Raw genomic sequence first — 17,749 nt, 5'->3', positions numbered from 1 at the left:
GTATTGAGGTATCTTACAAAATGGTTAGATGACTGTAAGAAAAAGATGAACATGACAATATCTTTCTTGCCTCTCCCTCCCAATTAGTTATTGATAATAATAGTTCATTGCCATCACCTATAAAGTTTTATGTGGGCCTGAAATTTTTAAGACTTCACACTTTCCTAGACTTTTCTTAAACCACCTAAGTTTCTTTACAAAGTTACTTTACAATGGAAAGCTGTCTCTTACCTAATGCTTCACTGTAAAACTGGTCCCAAACCTGAGTGTCCAGTTGGTGAATCCAGAAGTTAAGGAAGATGGAAAACATTACATTTTTTACCCTTTGCAGAAAGGTCATTCTGTCTGTTAGTCCTGCCATGGAAACAGGCACATAGGAAAGTGGAGCTGGAAGTTTCCCACAGTATTTCTCCACAGTGTCAGCTATAGAACACCTTAGTGTGTACACGAAAGGGACTTGCAGTAACTCAGCAATCAGCTCTCCACAGGGTAATGCAGGATCTATGACCATTACGTCGTAGTTGGTTTCCTGGAGTTTCTTCATGAATGACTTGTTGTAGACTACACTCTCACAATGGAGTTTTAATATTCCAGTTATCTTAACAAAGAATTCCTGCAGTTTTATGGCTGACTGCCATCGTGACAATGTTGGCATAACATTAGCAGCCATGTCTAAAAAAGCATGGAATGTTTCTTCAGCCTCCTCTTTGTTATGTGGTATAGGGATTACCTCAAATTTCAATGTGGAAGACTTGCTGTAGTCAATGATGAAACTCTCTGGAGAAACCAATACAGTTACCTCATGGCCCCTTTCTGTGAGCTTCTCCAAAGTAATCCTCATATTGAGCCAATGGCTCATGTCACAGGGCCACACCAGGACCTTCCCACAAAATCCACAGCTAGCATAGCAGAACTGCAGCAGTACAATTGCTGAAATCCATTTCTTAGACACCATGACAGCAGTTCCCTCACACACTGCTCTATAGAGGTTAAATGTTTGCTGGGCATGGAAGGGAAGAGGCAATTTAGATACGGATCAAGTTAAAAATTAATTTCTAGAGTTAGGAAATGACTATGCATGGAGAACTTTGTCAATGTTGTTGACAGGGCATAGTACTATACAATATTTGTTCAGGAGGAGATATGAAATATTTAAATATTTTGGAAGAAATGACTGCAGCATTTTTGGAGTTAGTTTTAAATATATTAAAATAAAAATGATATATTTTAATTAACAATTTTTAAATATAATAGAAGAACTCATTTAATTAAGTCTAGTAGATAATATGGTATATCTTGTGGAACATGATGACTGATACTTTGGGGAAACAAAAATGTAGGTCTTGACATAAAGTTGGTCAAATGCTAGTATATAGATAAGATGCATGCATCACATAATAACGGGAAGAATATACTAAGTATGTTAAGGTACAGCATTTCAGGGCTCCAGAAGATGTTGTCACTCCAATGTGAAAAAAAAAAAATCACACAAAGCTTCAGGATGTAGGGTTCATTTCACCTGAGACCAGAAACAAAGGTGACAGAAGGAGCATTTTGAAAGAGAATGGAAGAAAAGGAGAAAATGAATGCTGATATGGAAATAATGGTCATTTACATATACTGTTATCAGTTCAGTATGTTTAGAGTGAAGACTAACACAGAACAGTACAGACAAGGAATATACTAGTTAAAACAAAACAGTTTGGAGAGTCTTGAATGCTATACTTTGGGTTCAATTTTAATTTCCACAAAGAGGTATAATAAGATTTACAAATCAGGTTTGAAAAATGATCATATGTGTCCTATAATGAAACTATTCTAGCTTCTAAATGGGATTTGAGTGTTAGAGAAAAAACAGTGTGTAAGGGGCTAAAAGTAAATATTAAGAAAGCAAGTTCTTTTTTTTTCTTTTTTTTTTAAGAAAGCAAGTTTGATGAGAGTATCAGGGAAACTATAATACTGGTTTGTGAAAGGAAAGCAGAGAATGATGGCTTTATGATTGATGAGAAGTGAGAGATGACTGGTAATTAAACAATGAGGAAGTGCTCAGTTTATAGTTTGAGCAACCTGAGTATGATAATGACTAAGCAAAACCATGGTGTTCTAAAAGAATAGTAGCTACGGAATGATTTTTGACCTGCAGTGTATGAGTTAATAATTGGACATGTTTGTGGAAATATCGATTTTTTTCTGTGAACACTAAAATCTCAAGGGAAGGATAAAATTTAGAAATACAGATTTTTACATGCAGTCATCCATCTATATTTAACCCAGTTTCAATTCCTCTACAAATCCTTTAATACTTCACACTTTCAAAAATCATTTTTATGAAATGATCTCACTGATACGTGGAATTTAGAAACAAGGCAGAGAGGATCATAGGGGAAGAGAGGAAAAAATGAAACAAGATGAAACCAGAGAGGCAGACAAACCATAAGAGACTCTTACTCTCGGAAAACAAACTGAGAGTTATTGGAGGGGAGGAGGGAGAGGAGGAGAGGTGGTGGATGATGGACATTGAGGGTGGTAGGACTGTGGTGATCACTATGTGTTGTGTGAGACTGATGAATCACAGACTTGTACCACTGAACCAAATAATACATTAAATGTTAATTAAAAACAAACAAAAACCAAAAACAAACAAACAAAAAACAATTTCTAACACACAGTTTATGCCAGTTTCTGTACTGTGCACAGGGCATAAACAAGAAAGATCACTTCCAGTTCAAAATGACTTCATAGATTACTGCAGAAAACGTCAGTTAAACCAGTACGTATTCTACAAACATGAGGGAGATGGATCTTAGATGGTCAGGATGAATCGAGGATGGCAAGCACAGGAAGGAGGTTGCTTGGTGGAGGAAGAAAATGATGAATTGATGCTTTAGCTAAGTCTTTAAGAGTGGTATTTAGCAAGTTGAAAAATATCACTTGGAAGTTAAAAAGAACACTAATGTGTCTGTGTTCTAAGAAGTATGACAGAGTTATATCAATGTTATGTTCAATTACATAATTATATCAAAATACTTGAGAGGGACATATTGAAATTTTAAATCCCTTGAAAGTTTTTCGGTGTGCTAAAGAGAAGATCCAAAGTAGAATTGTTTAGAAGATGCAAAGATAAATCCAGGGTCAAATCTCCAATCAGCCCTGAGCAAGTAGAATTTGTTTATAAGGAAACAAGTCTTTATGACTGCGAACCAACAAAACCAACAGAAACCACAGATATTAACACAGTGATTTGAAATATTACTATTATTTGAAATAAAATATAAAATTATTTCATTCAATACGTTTGAGTATGAAAGAAAAACCTGAAAACATAAGCAAGGAAAGCAAGGAACAAGAGTTTAAAAAGAATAATTGTGAAAGTTTGCTAAAGAGCCAAAGAGAATTTCTGGAAATTACAAATTCAACAAATGAAATTAAAAGAGTAAATTAGACACAACTGTAGAAATAAACAGTATCCCTGAAGATAAATCTAAAGATATCATTCAGAATTAAGTTCTGAATAAAAAACATGGAATAGGAAATATGATAGAACAGTTAAGAGATATGGAGAATAGACTAATATCCAAATCCAATTGTTGGTTTGACCTACCTGGTGTCTCCTTTCTCAACTCCCTTTCTACTCTATATGGTAGTAAAGCTGGTCCCTTTTCAGGCAACCAGCCTACACAACTAAGTCTATATTTAAGTTCTTTCAACAAAATCTCCCAGTTTCTTTTATTTTCTCATAATCATTTTAGGCACAAAAAAAGTTACAAATGAAGTATAGAGACTTCCACATATCCCGCAGTGATTATTTTTTTTAAAGATTTTATTTATTTATTTGACAGAGATCACAAGTAGGCAGAGAGGCAGGCAGAGAGAGAGAGAAGAGGAAGCAGGCTCCCTGCCGAGCAGGGAGCCTGATGCTGGGCTTGATCCCAGGACCCTGGGATCATGACCTGAGCTGAAGGCAGAGGCTTTAACCCACTGAGCCACCCAGTGCCCCTCCCGCAGTGATTATTACTATGGTGTTTGCCAAATGATGATTTACTATTTTCCTTATTCCTTCTGTAGTTGTTAATTGGAATTTTACTGTAAAGGTTTGCAAAAATATGTGTAAATATATGATCAGTATGATTTGCATAGTCTCACGGTAACTCCCTGCAAGATATTTATTAATTACATAGGAAAGTTTATAAGAAACACCATCTTAACTAAGTGATCAGAATTATTGTCACTAGGACTATATATTATGTGCCTCCTGATATGCCCCACTGTAAAGGACACAAGATTGCTTCTGTGGTATTCTTACCAAAAATGTATAACCTCACTCTAATCATGAGAAAATGTCAGAAAAACCAAATTAAAGGATATTCTTAAAAAAAAGGATATTCTTAAAAAAAAAAAAGAAAATGTCAGAAAAACCAAATTAAAGGATATTCTTAAAAAAATATTCTTAAAAAAATAGCCACTATTCTTCATAAGCAAGAGACAAAGAAACACTGTGGCAACTGTCACAAGTTTGAAAAAGTAAGGACACTGAACAAATAAAATCAAGAGGGAGTCTGGATTGTATATCAGAAAGAAAAAAGAATATAGTAGGATGATTGACAATGTTTTAATAAAAATTCCTAGCTTTGATCATTTTATTATGATAATTTAAAAGGTTAATATTAAAAATATAGTAAAAATCATTCATTCTATCGTTATTAATTGGAATTTAAGAAGTTGTTTATTATAATTATTTATGAAGGAGAAACATATACATTTTTTTTCTTTTGTTAAAACTCTAAGACTTTTATTTATTTGATCGAAAGAGAGAGAAAGAGCATGAGCAGGGGACAGAGGGAGAAGCAGACTCTCTTCTGAGCAGGGAGCCTAAAGCAGGGCTTGATTCCAGGACCCTGAAATTATGACCCGAGCCAAAGGCAAACGCTTAACAACTGAGCCACCCAGGTGCCCCAAAACTTTTACTTTTCTAAGAGGCTGTTGACATCAGCAAGAAATAATGCCAACGCTCTGAATGCATTTATATTTAGAAATCATTTTTACAGAAAGAAAATGTCTTGTTTTAATACGAGATCACCATTTATGAGAATGCACACTAAAAGAACTGTAACAAATTGGTCTCAGGAAGAAATAGCACAATGGCAGAAAACTTGCTACACCACATCCTCAAGAAGCCTGCAAACACGCCCAGTGGGAACAAACCCACAGCTCCCGTCAGCCCCACACACAAGTATGTACAGGTCACACCTGTGAACATTTAGAAAACACTCCGGACGATGGGGAGGACCACACTCACACGTGTATCTGCGTGCATGATCTCCCTCCATTTTACTGGACTGAAAGAAATTCTTGATCTAAAATTCATGCCTAGCTCTACGCATAGGAAATATAAAGCAAGAGTTCACATTCTCCTGGGAGTTTTTCATCAGAAGTAGACGACGTATTTTGGATTCTCTTAGGGTGGAACCCACATACAAACAGAAGTCATGGCATACAGGATCTGTGAGAATTCTCAGTGCCTGGTTAGAGGAGTTAATAAACACATGCCTTCCTGGATGAAAGGGAGTGGAGTGTCTGGAAAACTGGGCCGCTTGAGGTTTCTGGGCTGAAAACAGCCAGAGTCTCATTGGGGCTCAATGCGCTCATCTAGAGAGTAAAAATTTGACTCAGGAGGAACATTTATTTCTGGAGGTCATGCTCTCCACACACTCCTTGCCTGCACGCCCATCAAGAGCACAGCTTGTTCTATTCACACAATACTCCCTATTGCCACTGTCCTGATTATTACAGCTTCATATTCCGTCTTGTTTTTCTTATTCCCTTGTTGTATTGATAACATTCACAATAAAGGTGGAGGCAGAGTCTGGCTTAGGACGTTTTGCCACGAAAGCATCTGGTCCTGAGGCCCTCTCCTGTCTCCTACTAAGATGTCTGGAGTAATCTTTTTATTCTGTTTCAGGGTTTGCTAGCCAAACCCGACAAGGACCTATAATCACTCATGAAAACAAAGGTGAGTATTTCTATAGCTTTCAAAACAGGAGCAAAATGGATTCAATGATGAGGAAGAAATATAAAATATCAGTATTGCATTAGGATTAATTCAATGAAGAAAACTCTTCAGTGTTATGAAAAATATTTGCAGATTAAAAGAAAAAGAAAGACATTAACATTTCATTAATAAAAAAAGCATTTGGTAAAACCTTAAATTTTCAATGAAAAACATTTCTTATAAATTAGTTCTTTGAACTAATATAATGGTTATATATTTAACTTTGCTTTAAAGGAAAGGAAAAAATGAAAAGTATTCCTTTTAAAATCAAATATGAGATTGCCCTAGAATGCCCACTTCTATTTAATATTAAGTGGAAAGTCTCAGTCATCACAAGAGTAATATATTAAATACCTAAGAACTAAAAAGATTATGACTGTCATAACTTTAAATGCTCTAATAGCCTATATTGTAATTCAAAGAAACATACAGTCACTGCCAGTTTACAACTCTGCACAGAGAGAGACAAGATTTCAATTTATATATACAAAGTATTATGAATTATAAATATTATATATAATATATATAGAAACGTTAAACATGTAATGCTATAAATTTATAATACCATGTTTGATATAAATAATGTTACATGTATTATGATTTCAGATGTTATACCTATGTACTGTTTTTTAAGTTGAACATATGTATATTTAACTATATATATTATATAATATGTAATACCACTTTATATAGATAGGTATGTTCCAGTTTGAAAGAAAAAAACACTATTGGGGCACCTGAATGGCTCAGTCAGTTAAATGGCCTACTTCTTCTTTTTTTTTTTTTTTAGTATTTTATTTAATATTTTTATTTAGTATTTTATCTATTCATTTGACATACAGAGAGAGAGAGAACACACACACAAGCAGGAATGGTGGGCAGAGGGAGAACACAGAGAACTCCAACATGGAGCTCAATCCCAGGACCCTGGGATCACGACTTGAGCCAAAAGCAGACACTTAACTGCTTAACTGATTGAGCCACCCAGGCGTTCCTTAAATGTTCTACTCTTGATTTCTGCTCAGGTCATGATCTCAGGGTCATGAGATGGAGCTCCATGTCAAGTTCAGTTTTGAGTGCGGGGCTTGCTTAGGATTCTTGCTCTCTCTCTCTCCCTCTGCCCCTTCCCCCTCTCTAAAAAGTAAAATAAAATAAAATAAAATAAAATAAAGTAAAATATTAAAAAACTATCAACATCATTATGAATATAGATATACACACATATCTAATACTGATGATTTGGAAATCAGAAAGTCGTAAGAATAACAAGTAAGCCATTATGAATAATTTAGTAAAACAATGCAATTCATGATTGCAATGTCAATTTCTTTGTAAAATGTTTCCTCCATACCCCATAATCTTAAGTATGTAAGTAGAGCAAATATTCCAAATATAGATGGAACTATTATATTTTAATTTCTTTCCCAGATTTAAATGTGATTTTGAGTAGATATTGAGGATTATATAGAAAAAAATGAGCTCAAATAGTACCTAATGAGTTGGAACTTTTATGAGACTTTATTCTAGCAGAGGCTAAACTTTCTCTTTGTTTTAAAGAGGATTTACCAATAATAACAGCTTGATTTACACATGGACATTCCTCTTGCATTTTTCTCTCCTGTACTTCTGGGGCAGCTGAAATGGAACCACACGCATCCAGATCCTTACAAAGTTTCCTTTTCCCCAGGGGTGTTTTGGGTCCTCTTAACTCCCCATGATTTTCCACTCCCACTTCCTTCCATTACAGTCAAGCTAACAATGTTAAAGCTATCTTTGTCATTTATCCTTTTCTTACACTACTACTATGCCATCTCCTATTTTTTACAATCTTCATTAGCGTTCTGCAGATTTTATATTTGCATTTTCCATTTGGAGTTCCTACAAATCAATTCAAGTATTGATCTCCCTCACTCTAAGTAGAAAAATTTATAAACAGTTAATTATGAAATAAGCATCTAAAAAAACTCCAAGAGAAATGCAAATAAAATGATAGATTTTCAATAGTTAAACTGATTAAAAAATTAAAACCAGTGGTTATAGCTTAGTTGTCAAGGACATATTAAAAATCTACACCTCAAATATTTTATTTGGTTAGTAGCATGGTATTACTTAGGACAAAACCATGAATGCAATCCTATAGCTGAGAGAAATCACTCAAGAACCAGTACTGCAATGCACACACACCAGCACACACAATTACAATACACACCAGTTAAACATATATCTATGTGCAAAATTACTACATTGTGGTGTTTACCAAAGAATCCATGACTAAGTGACAGTAAACACTATTAATAACTGGCATGGCCTTTCTGTTTGGGATCCCTCACTCCACAGTTATAGAAAAACAATGTAACTTTCTCTGCTGTTTGCTTTAGAAGGAATTTATTATCATTTTCCACTCAGGAAAAGAAAATCAGTGTTACCCAATTTAATATCAAATGATTTTTTTTTTTGTCTTCCCATTGAGTTCCTTTTTTAAAAATAGGGAACTAAGGCTTGAGTTAATCCTAGAACCACAAGGATTTCTATAAGATATTTAGTGAAATTAAGAGCGTGGTATTCACGGCCATCTGTGATGAACGTGGTCACTTCTGAACTTCACCATCTTTTAGTATGTAGTATTCGCCATCACCCTGACTCGACTCACTTCTCTAAATGTCTTTGGTAGAAAGCGGCCAGACCCCATTCAGGTAGATGAAGCCATCTCTTGTGAGACAGACACTTTCTCTATTTCTGCGCAAACTACAAGTACTCATCTTCCTTTTCTTTCATTAGCACCTCAAAGTTTACTTGTTGGATTTTTTTTAAAATGCTATTCCTCCAAGAGAGTTCAAGGCACTGGGGATTATAGCAGATAGTGTCTTCTCTTCAACAAAGACCAAACAAATTGGAGGTTTTTTTCCCTTATGTGTTTATCAAGTACATTGCTTTTCTTTAGCAAATTTATTCTACAGCTAAATTTCAGGTTTGTTTTCCATACAGACCTTCCAAGGGCACAGTAAGAATAGAGCACTTGTTTAGCTGGAGGGACAGGCTGGCAAAAGTATAGAAATGTTCTACTGAATTTTTAAAGGAAAATAAATCTTAAAAGATAGTGGGGTATTTCACTGTACTCGCATCTATTGTAATGGCTTAGGACAGTCGTCATACGGTCAGTGTAAATTTGTTTTCTTTGTGTTTTCATTATGTCAGCTTACCCAATCCTTAATAAAAGGAATACATAGATTTCATTTAAAAAAAAAAAAGATATTTAGTGAAATTAGTTGTGTGGACTTTGGGAATAAATAGACCTATGTTTATGTATCGTGCAAAATGATGTTTATGAATAAGACACTTAATTTTTCAGCTTGTATTTCATTATCCATAAAATGGAGTTAATGATAATATTTTGTTAGAGTACTGTGAAAATCATAATAATAACAAATGTTTAGAAAGGTGTTTCAGTGGAGGGTTAAATAAATTATCATAGATTTAAATACTAAACTGAAGGTTGTGCCACAAGAAACCCATCCACAGATTAACCACTTGGACATTGATTTTGAGACATAGATTAATGACATTTACACATTCCAAAGTATAACAGAATTCATAATATTATTTCAAACAATAGTATTATTAACATAATCATAAAATCAATAAAAATTGACAGATAAGAAAAATATGCTTAGTATGGAAAATAGAAATTAAGACTGAAAGTTAGATGTTGATTTTTATTGAGCTGGCTGAGTTTGGAAAGATGTGGAGAAAATATCTAGAAAAATGCAAAACTTCGAGTTTAAAAGGAACAGTACATATAAGATGATTTTTAAATTTTTTAAAAAATTAAGTTTTTATTCAATTCTAGTTAGTTAACATACAGTGTAATATTAATTTCACCTGTACAATATAGTGACTCAACACTTCCGTACAACACACAGTGCTCATCACAAGTGCCCCTTTAATCCCCAGCACCTCTTTCACCTGTTCCCCCATCCACCTCCCCTTTAGTAATGCTCAGTTTGTTATCTATAGTCAAGAGTCTGTTTCTTGGTTTGCTTTTTTTTTTCCTCCTTGCTCATTTGTTTTGTTTCTTAAATTCAACATATGAGTGAAATCATATAGCACTTGTCTTTCTCTAACTTATTTCACTTAGCATAGTACTCTCTAGCTCCATCCATGTCTTTGCAAATGGCAAAATTTCATTCCTTTTGATGACTGGGTAATATCCTATTGTACCGATATACTATATCTTCTTTATCTATTCATCACTTGATAGACATTTGATTTGGCTATTATAAACAATGCTGCTATGAACATCAGGGGGCATATATTCCTTTGAATTAGGATTTTGTTGTTGTTGTTCTTTGGGTAAATACCTAGAAGTGTAATTGCTCGATTGTAGGGTAGTTCTATTTTTAACCTTTTTTTTCCCAAAGATTTTATTTGACAGAGATCACAAGTAGGCAGAGAGGCAGGCAGAGAGAGAGGAGGAAGCAGGCCCCCTGCTCAGCAGAAGGCCTGATGCGGGGCTCGATCCTAGGACCCTGGGATCATGACCTGAGCTGAAGGCAGAGGCTTTAACCCACTGAGCCACCCAGGCGCCCCTATTTTTAACTTTTTGAGGAACATCCATACTGTTTTCCAGAGTGGCTGCACCAGTTTGGATTCCCACCAACAGTGCAGGAGTGTTCCCTTCTCCATATCCTTCCTAACTCCTATTGTTTGTTGTGTTGTTGGTGTTAGCCTTTCTGACAGGTGTGAGGTGGTATCTCATTGAGTTTTGATTTGTATTTCCCTGATCATCAGTGAAATTGAGCATGTTTTCACTATGTCTCTTGGCCATCTAGATGTCTTTGGGAAAACATCTATTCATGTCTTCTGCCCATTTTTTAACTGGATTAGTCATTTTTTGGGTATTGAGTTTTAAAGTTCTTCATGTTTTTTGAATACTAACCTTTTATCAGATACATCGTTTGCAAATATCTTCTCCCATTCCATAGGTTATCTTTTAGTTTTCTGTGTCATTTCCTTCACTTTGAAGAAGCTTTTTACTTTGATGATTGCTAATAGTTTATTTTTGCTTTTGTCTCCCTTGCCTCAAGAGATACATCTAATAAGAAGTTGGTATGGCCAATGTCAAAGAGATTACTGCCTATGTTCTCCCCTAGGATTTTTATGGTTTTCTGTCTCGTATTTAGGTCTTTAATCCACTCTGAACTTATTTTTGTGTTTGATGTAAAAAAGTGGACCAGTTTCATTCTTTTGCAGGTTTCTGTCCTGTTTTCCTTACACCACTTGTTGAAGAGACCTTCTTTTTCCCATTGGATATTCTTTCCTGCTTTGTCACAGATTAATTGACTATATAGTTGTGGGTTCATTTATGGGTTTTCTATTCTGTTCCATTGATCTATGTGTGTATTTTTGTGTCTGTGCCATGCTGTATTGATCTACCATTGTATCATACAGAATCATTTCATTGCTTTAAAAATCCCCTGTGCTCTAGCTATTCATCCTTTTCTCCCCCAATCATTTACAGCCACTAAAACTTCACTGTCTCTATTCTTTACCTTTTCCTTGATATCATATAGTTGGAATCATACCATATGTAGTCTTTCCAGGTTGGCTTCTTTCACTTACTCATATACCTTTACAGTTCCTCCATGTATTTTCACAGCTTGATATCTCATTTCTTTTTGGTATTGAATAATATTTCATTTTTCCTGGATCTACCACAGTGTATCTATGCACTCACCTACTGAAGGACATGGTGGTTGCTTCCAGTTTGGGCAATTATGCATAAATCTGTTAACAAATTAGTATGCAGGGTTTCCTGTGAACATAAGCTTTAAACTCTCCTGGGGGAAATGCCAAGGAGCATAAATCCTGGATCATAGAGTAAGATTGTTAGTTTTGTAAGAAAATGCCAAACATCTTCCAAAGTGACTGTACCATATTGCAATCCCACTAACAGTGAATGAGAGTTCCTGTTACTCCACATTCTCACCAGCATTTGCTGTAGTCTGTGTTCCAGATTTTGGCCATTCTAATAAGTGTGTAGTTGTACCTTATTATTGTTTTAATTTACATTTCTCTAATGACAAACAATGTGGAACATCATTTTATGCATTTGTTTGCCATCTGTTTATCTTCTTTGATAATGTGTCTGTTAATGTCTTTGGCCCATATTTTAATTGGGCTATATGTTTTTTTACTGTGGAGTTTTAAGAGTTCTTTTTACACTTATAACTGTTCTTTATCAAACATGTCCTTTGAAAATATTTTCTCCCAGTCTACAGTTTGTTTTCTTATTCTCTTGACATTGTCCATCACAATGGGGGTTTTCAATTTTAATGAAGTCCAGCTTAAAAATTATTTCTTTCATGGATTTTGTTCAGAAGGGAAGACAGCATATTACAAAGTTAAAAAGAACTATGTCAGGTTAATGAGGCACATGTATTTAAAATGTAGAAATTTTTTCCTCATAATTAGAGGAATTCCTTCCTAATCTATAAGTAGTATCATTCTAACATTGCACCATTAAGTTGACAAGTGGATCAATTTTTTTTTCAAATTTCTGTTTGAAATATTATTTTCATGAGACATACAGCATGGACAGGTGTCTAATTTCTATTATCTTTACTAAGGGCTAGAAAAGTGTGATATACCAGGGATCCAGTATTTCTTTGGATGCCCCATTGTCAAAAGTTAATAAAAAGCATGCCAACAGGACACCTGGGTGGCCCAGTTGGTTAATTGTCATGATTCTACCCCTCTCCCTCTGCCTCTATCCCCCCATCTTTCTCCCTCAAAACAAAAACAAATAGCCTTTGTGTTTTCCATTTTTAATAGTGTCCAAATGGTCTGAAATTTCATATTTAGTGCACGTTTATTTTATCAGTGAAATATATAAGCGGTAAAAGGCCTGAGCCATACTAAATTCTAAAAGCAATTACTAATTTTTAAAGAAATTCATGAATACTATATGAGACACTCAATTATTACTTTTCATTTTCTTTTTTTCTCTTTTATATAGGTATCCAGTGCAGAAGAGGCATTTCATTGAAATTTCAAGCATCTTCTTGCAGTATTTAAGATTATTAGATGGCATATTATTTTCCTAGAGAATGATCTTTCCTAGAAGGTAAACTTTTTAGTAGTATCTTGGAAGATGTTGGGAAAGGAGAGCTATTCTATCCATTTGACTTTTTAGAAATATTTAAAAGGTAACAATTTTCCTGAAGAGTAAAAAATTATGTATGTTGGCAATGCATATATTGATAATATATTAAGTGGAGAGCATTGTAGCTATAAAAATGAACTACAGAGGAGGGCATGTATTTATTGTTCAAGATTTCTCTTGGGCAATAGATATCTCCAAGAGAGAGAAGTTTCTGCTTTACTAAGCAAAGAATTTGTTTATGCTTATATTTGTATCTGGGTATAATATTTATAGGCCCAGATACTACTCTGCAGCATGTGTTGGAGAGTATAATATTTTCTACATGATAAAACTTGTGTCTATGAACTTTGGACATATTAATTAATCAAAACTTATGTCATAAGTGGATCTGCCAGAGATTATCTGGACCTAACTATTACAGGCTCATGAAAGTTAATTGTTAATTTCTATGTATCTTTCCAAGCTGGTTATTATGTTACCAATAGCTTGAAATTAGTCAAGGTGGAAGGAATTACACCACAGATATTAATAAATGCTACACAAAATTATTTTTTTTCTTTTTATACCACAGAAAGCCAATTGTTAAACACTTATAGCCCATCACTGGATACAAAAGTGCAAAAAAGAAAGTGCATATGTAGAGGTTGAAGCAAAACAGAGATCCAAGATTTAACAAATGAAGTTTGTTAAATCTCAAACCTCAAAACTCAAAGTTTCTTTATTAGTTATCTATTATCAAATGACCAACCATCCAAAGCCTTATTATCTTAAAACAACTTTCTCTTTACCTCTGACTCTGCTCAAAATTCTGAACTAGTCTAGGGAGAGCTGTTATGGGCTGACCTTTTTCATGCACATGTGAATCTGAGTCATCAAAGGGCTAGCACACGTGGTCATCACACGAGTGTTTTGCAGTTGTTTTTCTCATATCTTTGTGGGCAAATATCCTGAGTTGTGTATCCCTTGCCATTCAGCATGCTAGAAGGTTAAATCACAGGAAAAAATTTCACAGCAAAATGTGTGGACCTTGAGGACACTGTGCTAAGTAAAATAGGATAGAGAAAGATAAATACCATGTGATCTCACTTATATGTAGAATCTAACAACAACAAGAAAGAAAAAAATACAAGCTTCTGTATACAGAGAATAGTTGCTGGTTATTGGAGGTACAGGTGGGTGATATGGGTAAAGGGAGTCAAAAGCTCCAAACTTCTGGTTATGTAATATGCAATACAGTATAATTAATTATAGCCACCATGCTGCATGCCCCATGCATGCTGTAATGTACAGAATGGTGACTATAATTAATAATACTGTATTGCATATTTGAAATTTGCTAGGGAAGTAAATCTTAAAAGTTTTCATCACGCAAAAAAATTCTGTAACTATGTATACAGATAGATGTTAACTAGACATTGTGGTGATTATTTTGTAATATATGCAAATATTAGATCATTATGTTGTATACCTGAAACTAACATAACATTGTATGTTAATTATACCACACTTTAAAAAATAAAAATAATTTTTTTAAATTTAAAAATTATACAGAGCCAGAATTTGGTCTATGAAATGTTCTTTCAAACATTATAACTCTTGGGGCTCCTGGGTGGCTCAGTGGGTTGAAGCCTCTGTCTTCAGCTCAGGTCATGATCCCAGAGTCCTGGGATTGAGCCCCCCCATCAGGCTCTCTTCTCAGCGGCGAGCCCGCTTCCTCCTCTCTCTCCCTGCCTGCCTCTCTGCCTAGTTGTGATTTCTCTCTGTCAAATAAAAAAAAAAAAAAAAAAAAAAGCCCTTATAACTCTTTTAAAGGAAACTTGACAGAGATTTTCTCAAATTTGGCAATAATCTTGAAAGGTTACCTGACATGACCCAAAAGCAAGTTATAAAGCAGAAAATTTTTTTCTTTAATTATCAATGGTAAAAAATAAATTTTGATCAACCATGCCAGAGAGCAGGTTGAATTATCCTTATTCTCTATAGAAAATAGAATTATATAAAATGTCATGTGAATAAGGTAATCAAAAAATATTTAGCCAAAGAAGTTATGAGAAAAGGTCATAAAGAAATTCCAGGAAATAAATTTAAAATATGATTTTTTAAAATTTTGTGATGCTTATGGTATTAGTCAGTTTTTACAAAATCAATATCTTGTAACAGTTTCTTATTCTAAACAAATATTTCCATTAATATATAGATTTTTAAAATGTCACAGAGCAGTGAGAGTAAGCTGCTTGGAAGAGGCCACTTGTATTACATTCACTAAAGTCACATTGGCCAAAGCAAGACAAATAGCCAAGACCAGAGTGAGCATGAGAGATGACTTCATATGGGAATGCATTACATGGAAAACAGAAAAATCATAATAAAAAGGAGCTTTAAAAATGTAAAAAAGAGGGGCGCCTGGATGGCTCAGTGGGTTAAAGCCTCTGCCTTCAGCTCAGGTCGTGATCCCCCAGTCCTGGGATCGAGTCCCACATCAGGCTCTCTGCTCAGCGGGGAGCCTGCTTCCTCCTCTCTCTCTCTGCCTGCCTCTCTGCCTACTTGTGATCTCTGTCTGTCAAATAAATAAATAAAATCTTTTAAAAAATGTAAAAAAGAGTAGATATAAAGAAGATACTTAAGGGGCATCTTGTGGTTCAGCCAGTGGAGCAACTGTCTCTTGATTTCACCTCAAGCATGGTCTCAGGGTCATGAGATGGAGCCTCGCATAGGTCTCTGAAGGGAGTCTGCTTGAGATTCCTCCCCTCTCCCGCATTCTCTCCCTCTATCCCTCCCCTGGCTCATGTGTGATCTCTCTTTCTCTCTCTAATAAATAAATCACTAAATAAATGACACTTAAAAAGTCATTTACCAGAACTCTAAGTAAATACATTTGACAACTTAAGGGTGGATAAAATTATATTATCTATCTATCATCTATCTATTTCTATTTATCTATCTATCATCTATTTAACATTAGCCAAAATTGACAGAAGTCAAAAAAAGAAAGCGTCTAAATTTTAAGAAGTATACATATTGCCAAACACTCTCCTGAATAAATCCCTCAACTCAAGATATTTTACAGAAAATTATAACAAGCCCATATCTAACATCATCCACAATGGTGAAAGACTGAAAGTTTTTCCTCTAAGACTAGAAACCACAAGGATGCCAACTCTCATCCTTATTAGCATTCCTATTCAACACAGTATTGGAAGACCTAGTAAAAGCAGTCAGAGAAGGAAAAGAAATAAAAGACACCTGAATTAGAAAAGAAGTAGTAAAATTTTCTCTGCTTGAAGATGACATTTTATACATAGAAAATTTTAAAGACTCCACCAAAAATCTGTTAGAACTAATAAATGAATTTAGTAAAGATGCAGGATACAAAATCAACATACAAAAATAAGTTGTTTTCATACACTAGCAACAAAATAGCAGTAAAATTAATTTTAAAAATTATTTTTATCCTATTTACAAAACAGCACCAAAAAAAAATAAATAATAAAATACTTAGGAATAAATTTAACTAATAAAATGAAAGATCTGTACATGGAAAACTTTATTATTTTTTAATTTTAATTCCAATATAGTTAACATACAGTGTTATATTAGTTTCAGGTATACAATATAGTTGTTGAACAATTCTATATATTACTTAGTGCTTATCATGATAAATGCACTTTTAATTCCCTTCACGTCTTACGTCCACCACCCTATAATTCCCCTCTAGTAACCATCAGTTTGTTCTCTATAGTTAAAAATCTCTTTTTTCTTTTGTCTCCTTTTTCTTTCTTACTTTGTTTTGTTTTTTTAAATTCTACGTGCAAGTGAAATCATATGGTATTTGTCCTCTGATTAACTTATTTCACTTAGCAAAAACAAACAAAAAAACTTATTTCACTTAGAATTATACCTTCTAAAGCCATCCAGATTTTTGCAAATAGCAAGATTTCATTCTTTTTCATGGCTGCATAACATTCTTGTGTGTGTGTGTGTGTGTGTGTGTGTGTGTGCACGTGCATGCGCACACACCCACACATGTATGCCACATCTTTTTTATCCATTCATTTATTAATGGACACCTGGTTTGCTTACATAATTTACTATTATAAATAATGCTTCAATAAACATAGGGGTGCATATTTTTTTTTCAATTAGTGTTTTCATATTTTTTGAGTAAATACTCATAGTGGAATTATGGTATCATATGGATCATATCATTCTACTTTTAATTTTTTGGGAGACATCCATTCTGTTTTCCACAGTGGTTATGCCGGTTTGCTTTCTTATTAACAATGTGCAATGGAGTGCCTGGGTGGCTCAGTGGGTTAAAGTCTCTGCCTTCAGCTCAGGTCATGATCTCAGGGTCCTGGGATCGAACCCCGCATCGGGCTCTCTGCTCAGCAGGGAGCCTGCTTCCCTTCCTCTCTTTCTGCCTGCCTCTCTGCCTACTTGTGATCTCTGTCAAATAAATAAAATCTTTAAAAAAATGCACGAGAGTTCCTTTTTGTCTTCATCCTTGTCAACAATTTTTTCTTGTGGTTTTGATTTTA

The 17,749-nt window shown here is 34.5% G+C and overlaps 1 protein-coding gene across 5 annotated transcripts in view; it reads right to left on the bottom strand.

Annotated features, from left to right (window-relative positions):
• LOC123936298 (UDP-glucuronosyltransferase 2A1) overlaps positions 1-17,749 on the bottom strand; it is a 67,061-nt gene that overhangs the window by 26,392 nt on the left and 22,920 nt on the right. Inside the window, exon 1 of one of the 5 annotated variants that reach the window (XM_045996940.1) lies at positions 232-989. The exons of the other annotated variants lie outside the window; for them this stretch is intronic. Within the exon in view, the coding sequence (XP_045852896.1) occupies positions 232-955 (724 nt within the window). The 5' untranslated portion in view covers positions 956-989. Of the gene's footprint in view, positions 1-231; positions 990-17,749 lie in introns of those variants that run through there. 5 annotated transcript variants of the gene reach the window in all.

The sequence above is a fragment of the Meles meles genome, chromosome 2 (assembly GCF_922984935.1).
Source record: "Meles meles chromosome 2, mMelMel3.1 paternal haplotype, whole genome shotgun sequence".
Lineage (NCBI taxonomy): Eukaryota > Metazoa > Chordata > Mammalia > Carnivora > Mustelidae > Meles > Meles meles.
This window is presented reverse-complemented; position numbering and strand designations above follow the sequence as displayed.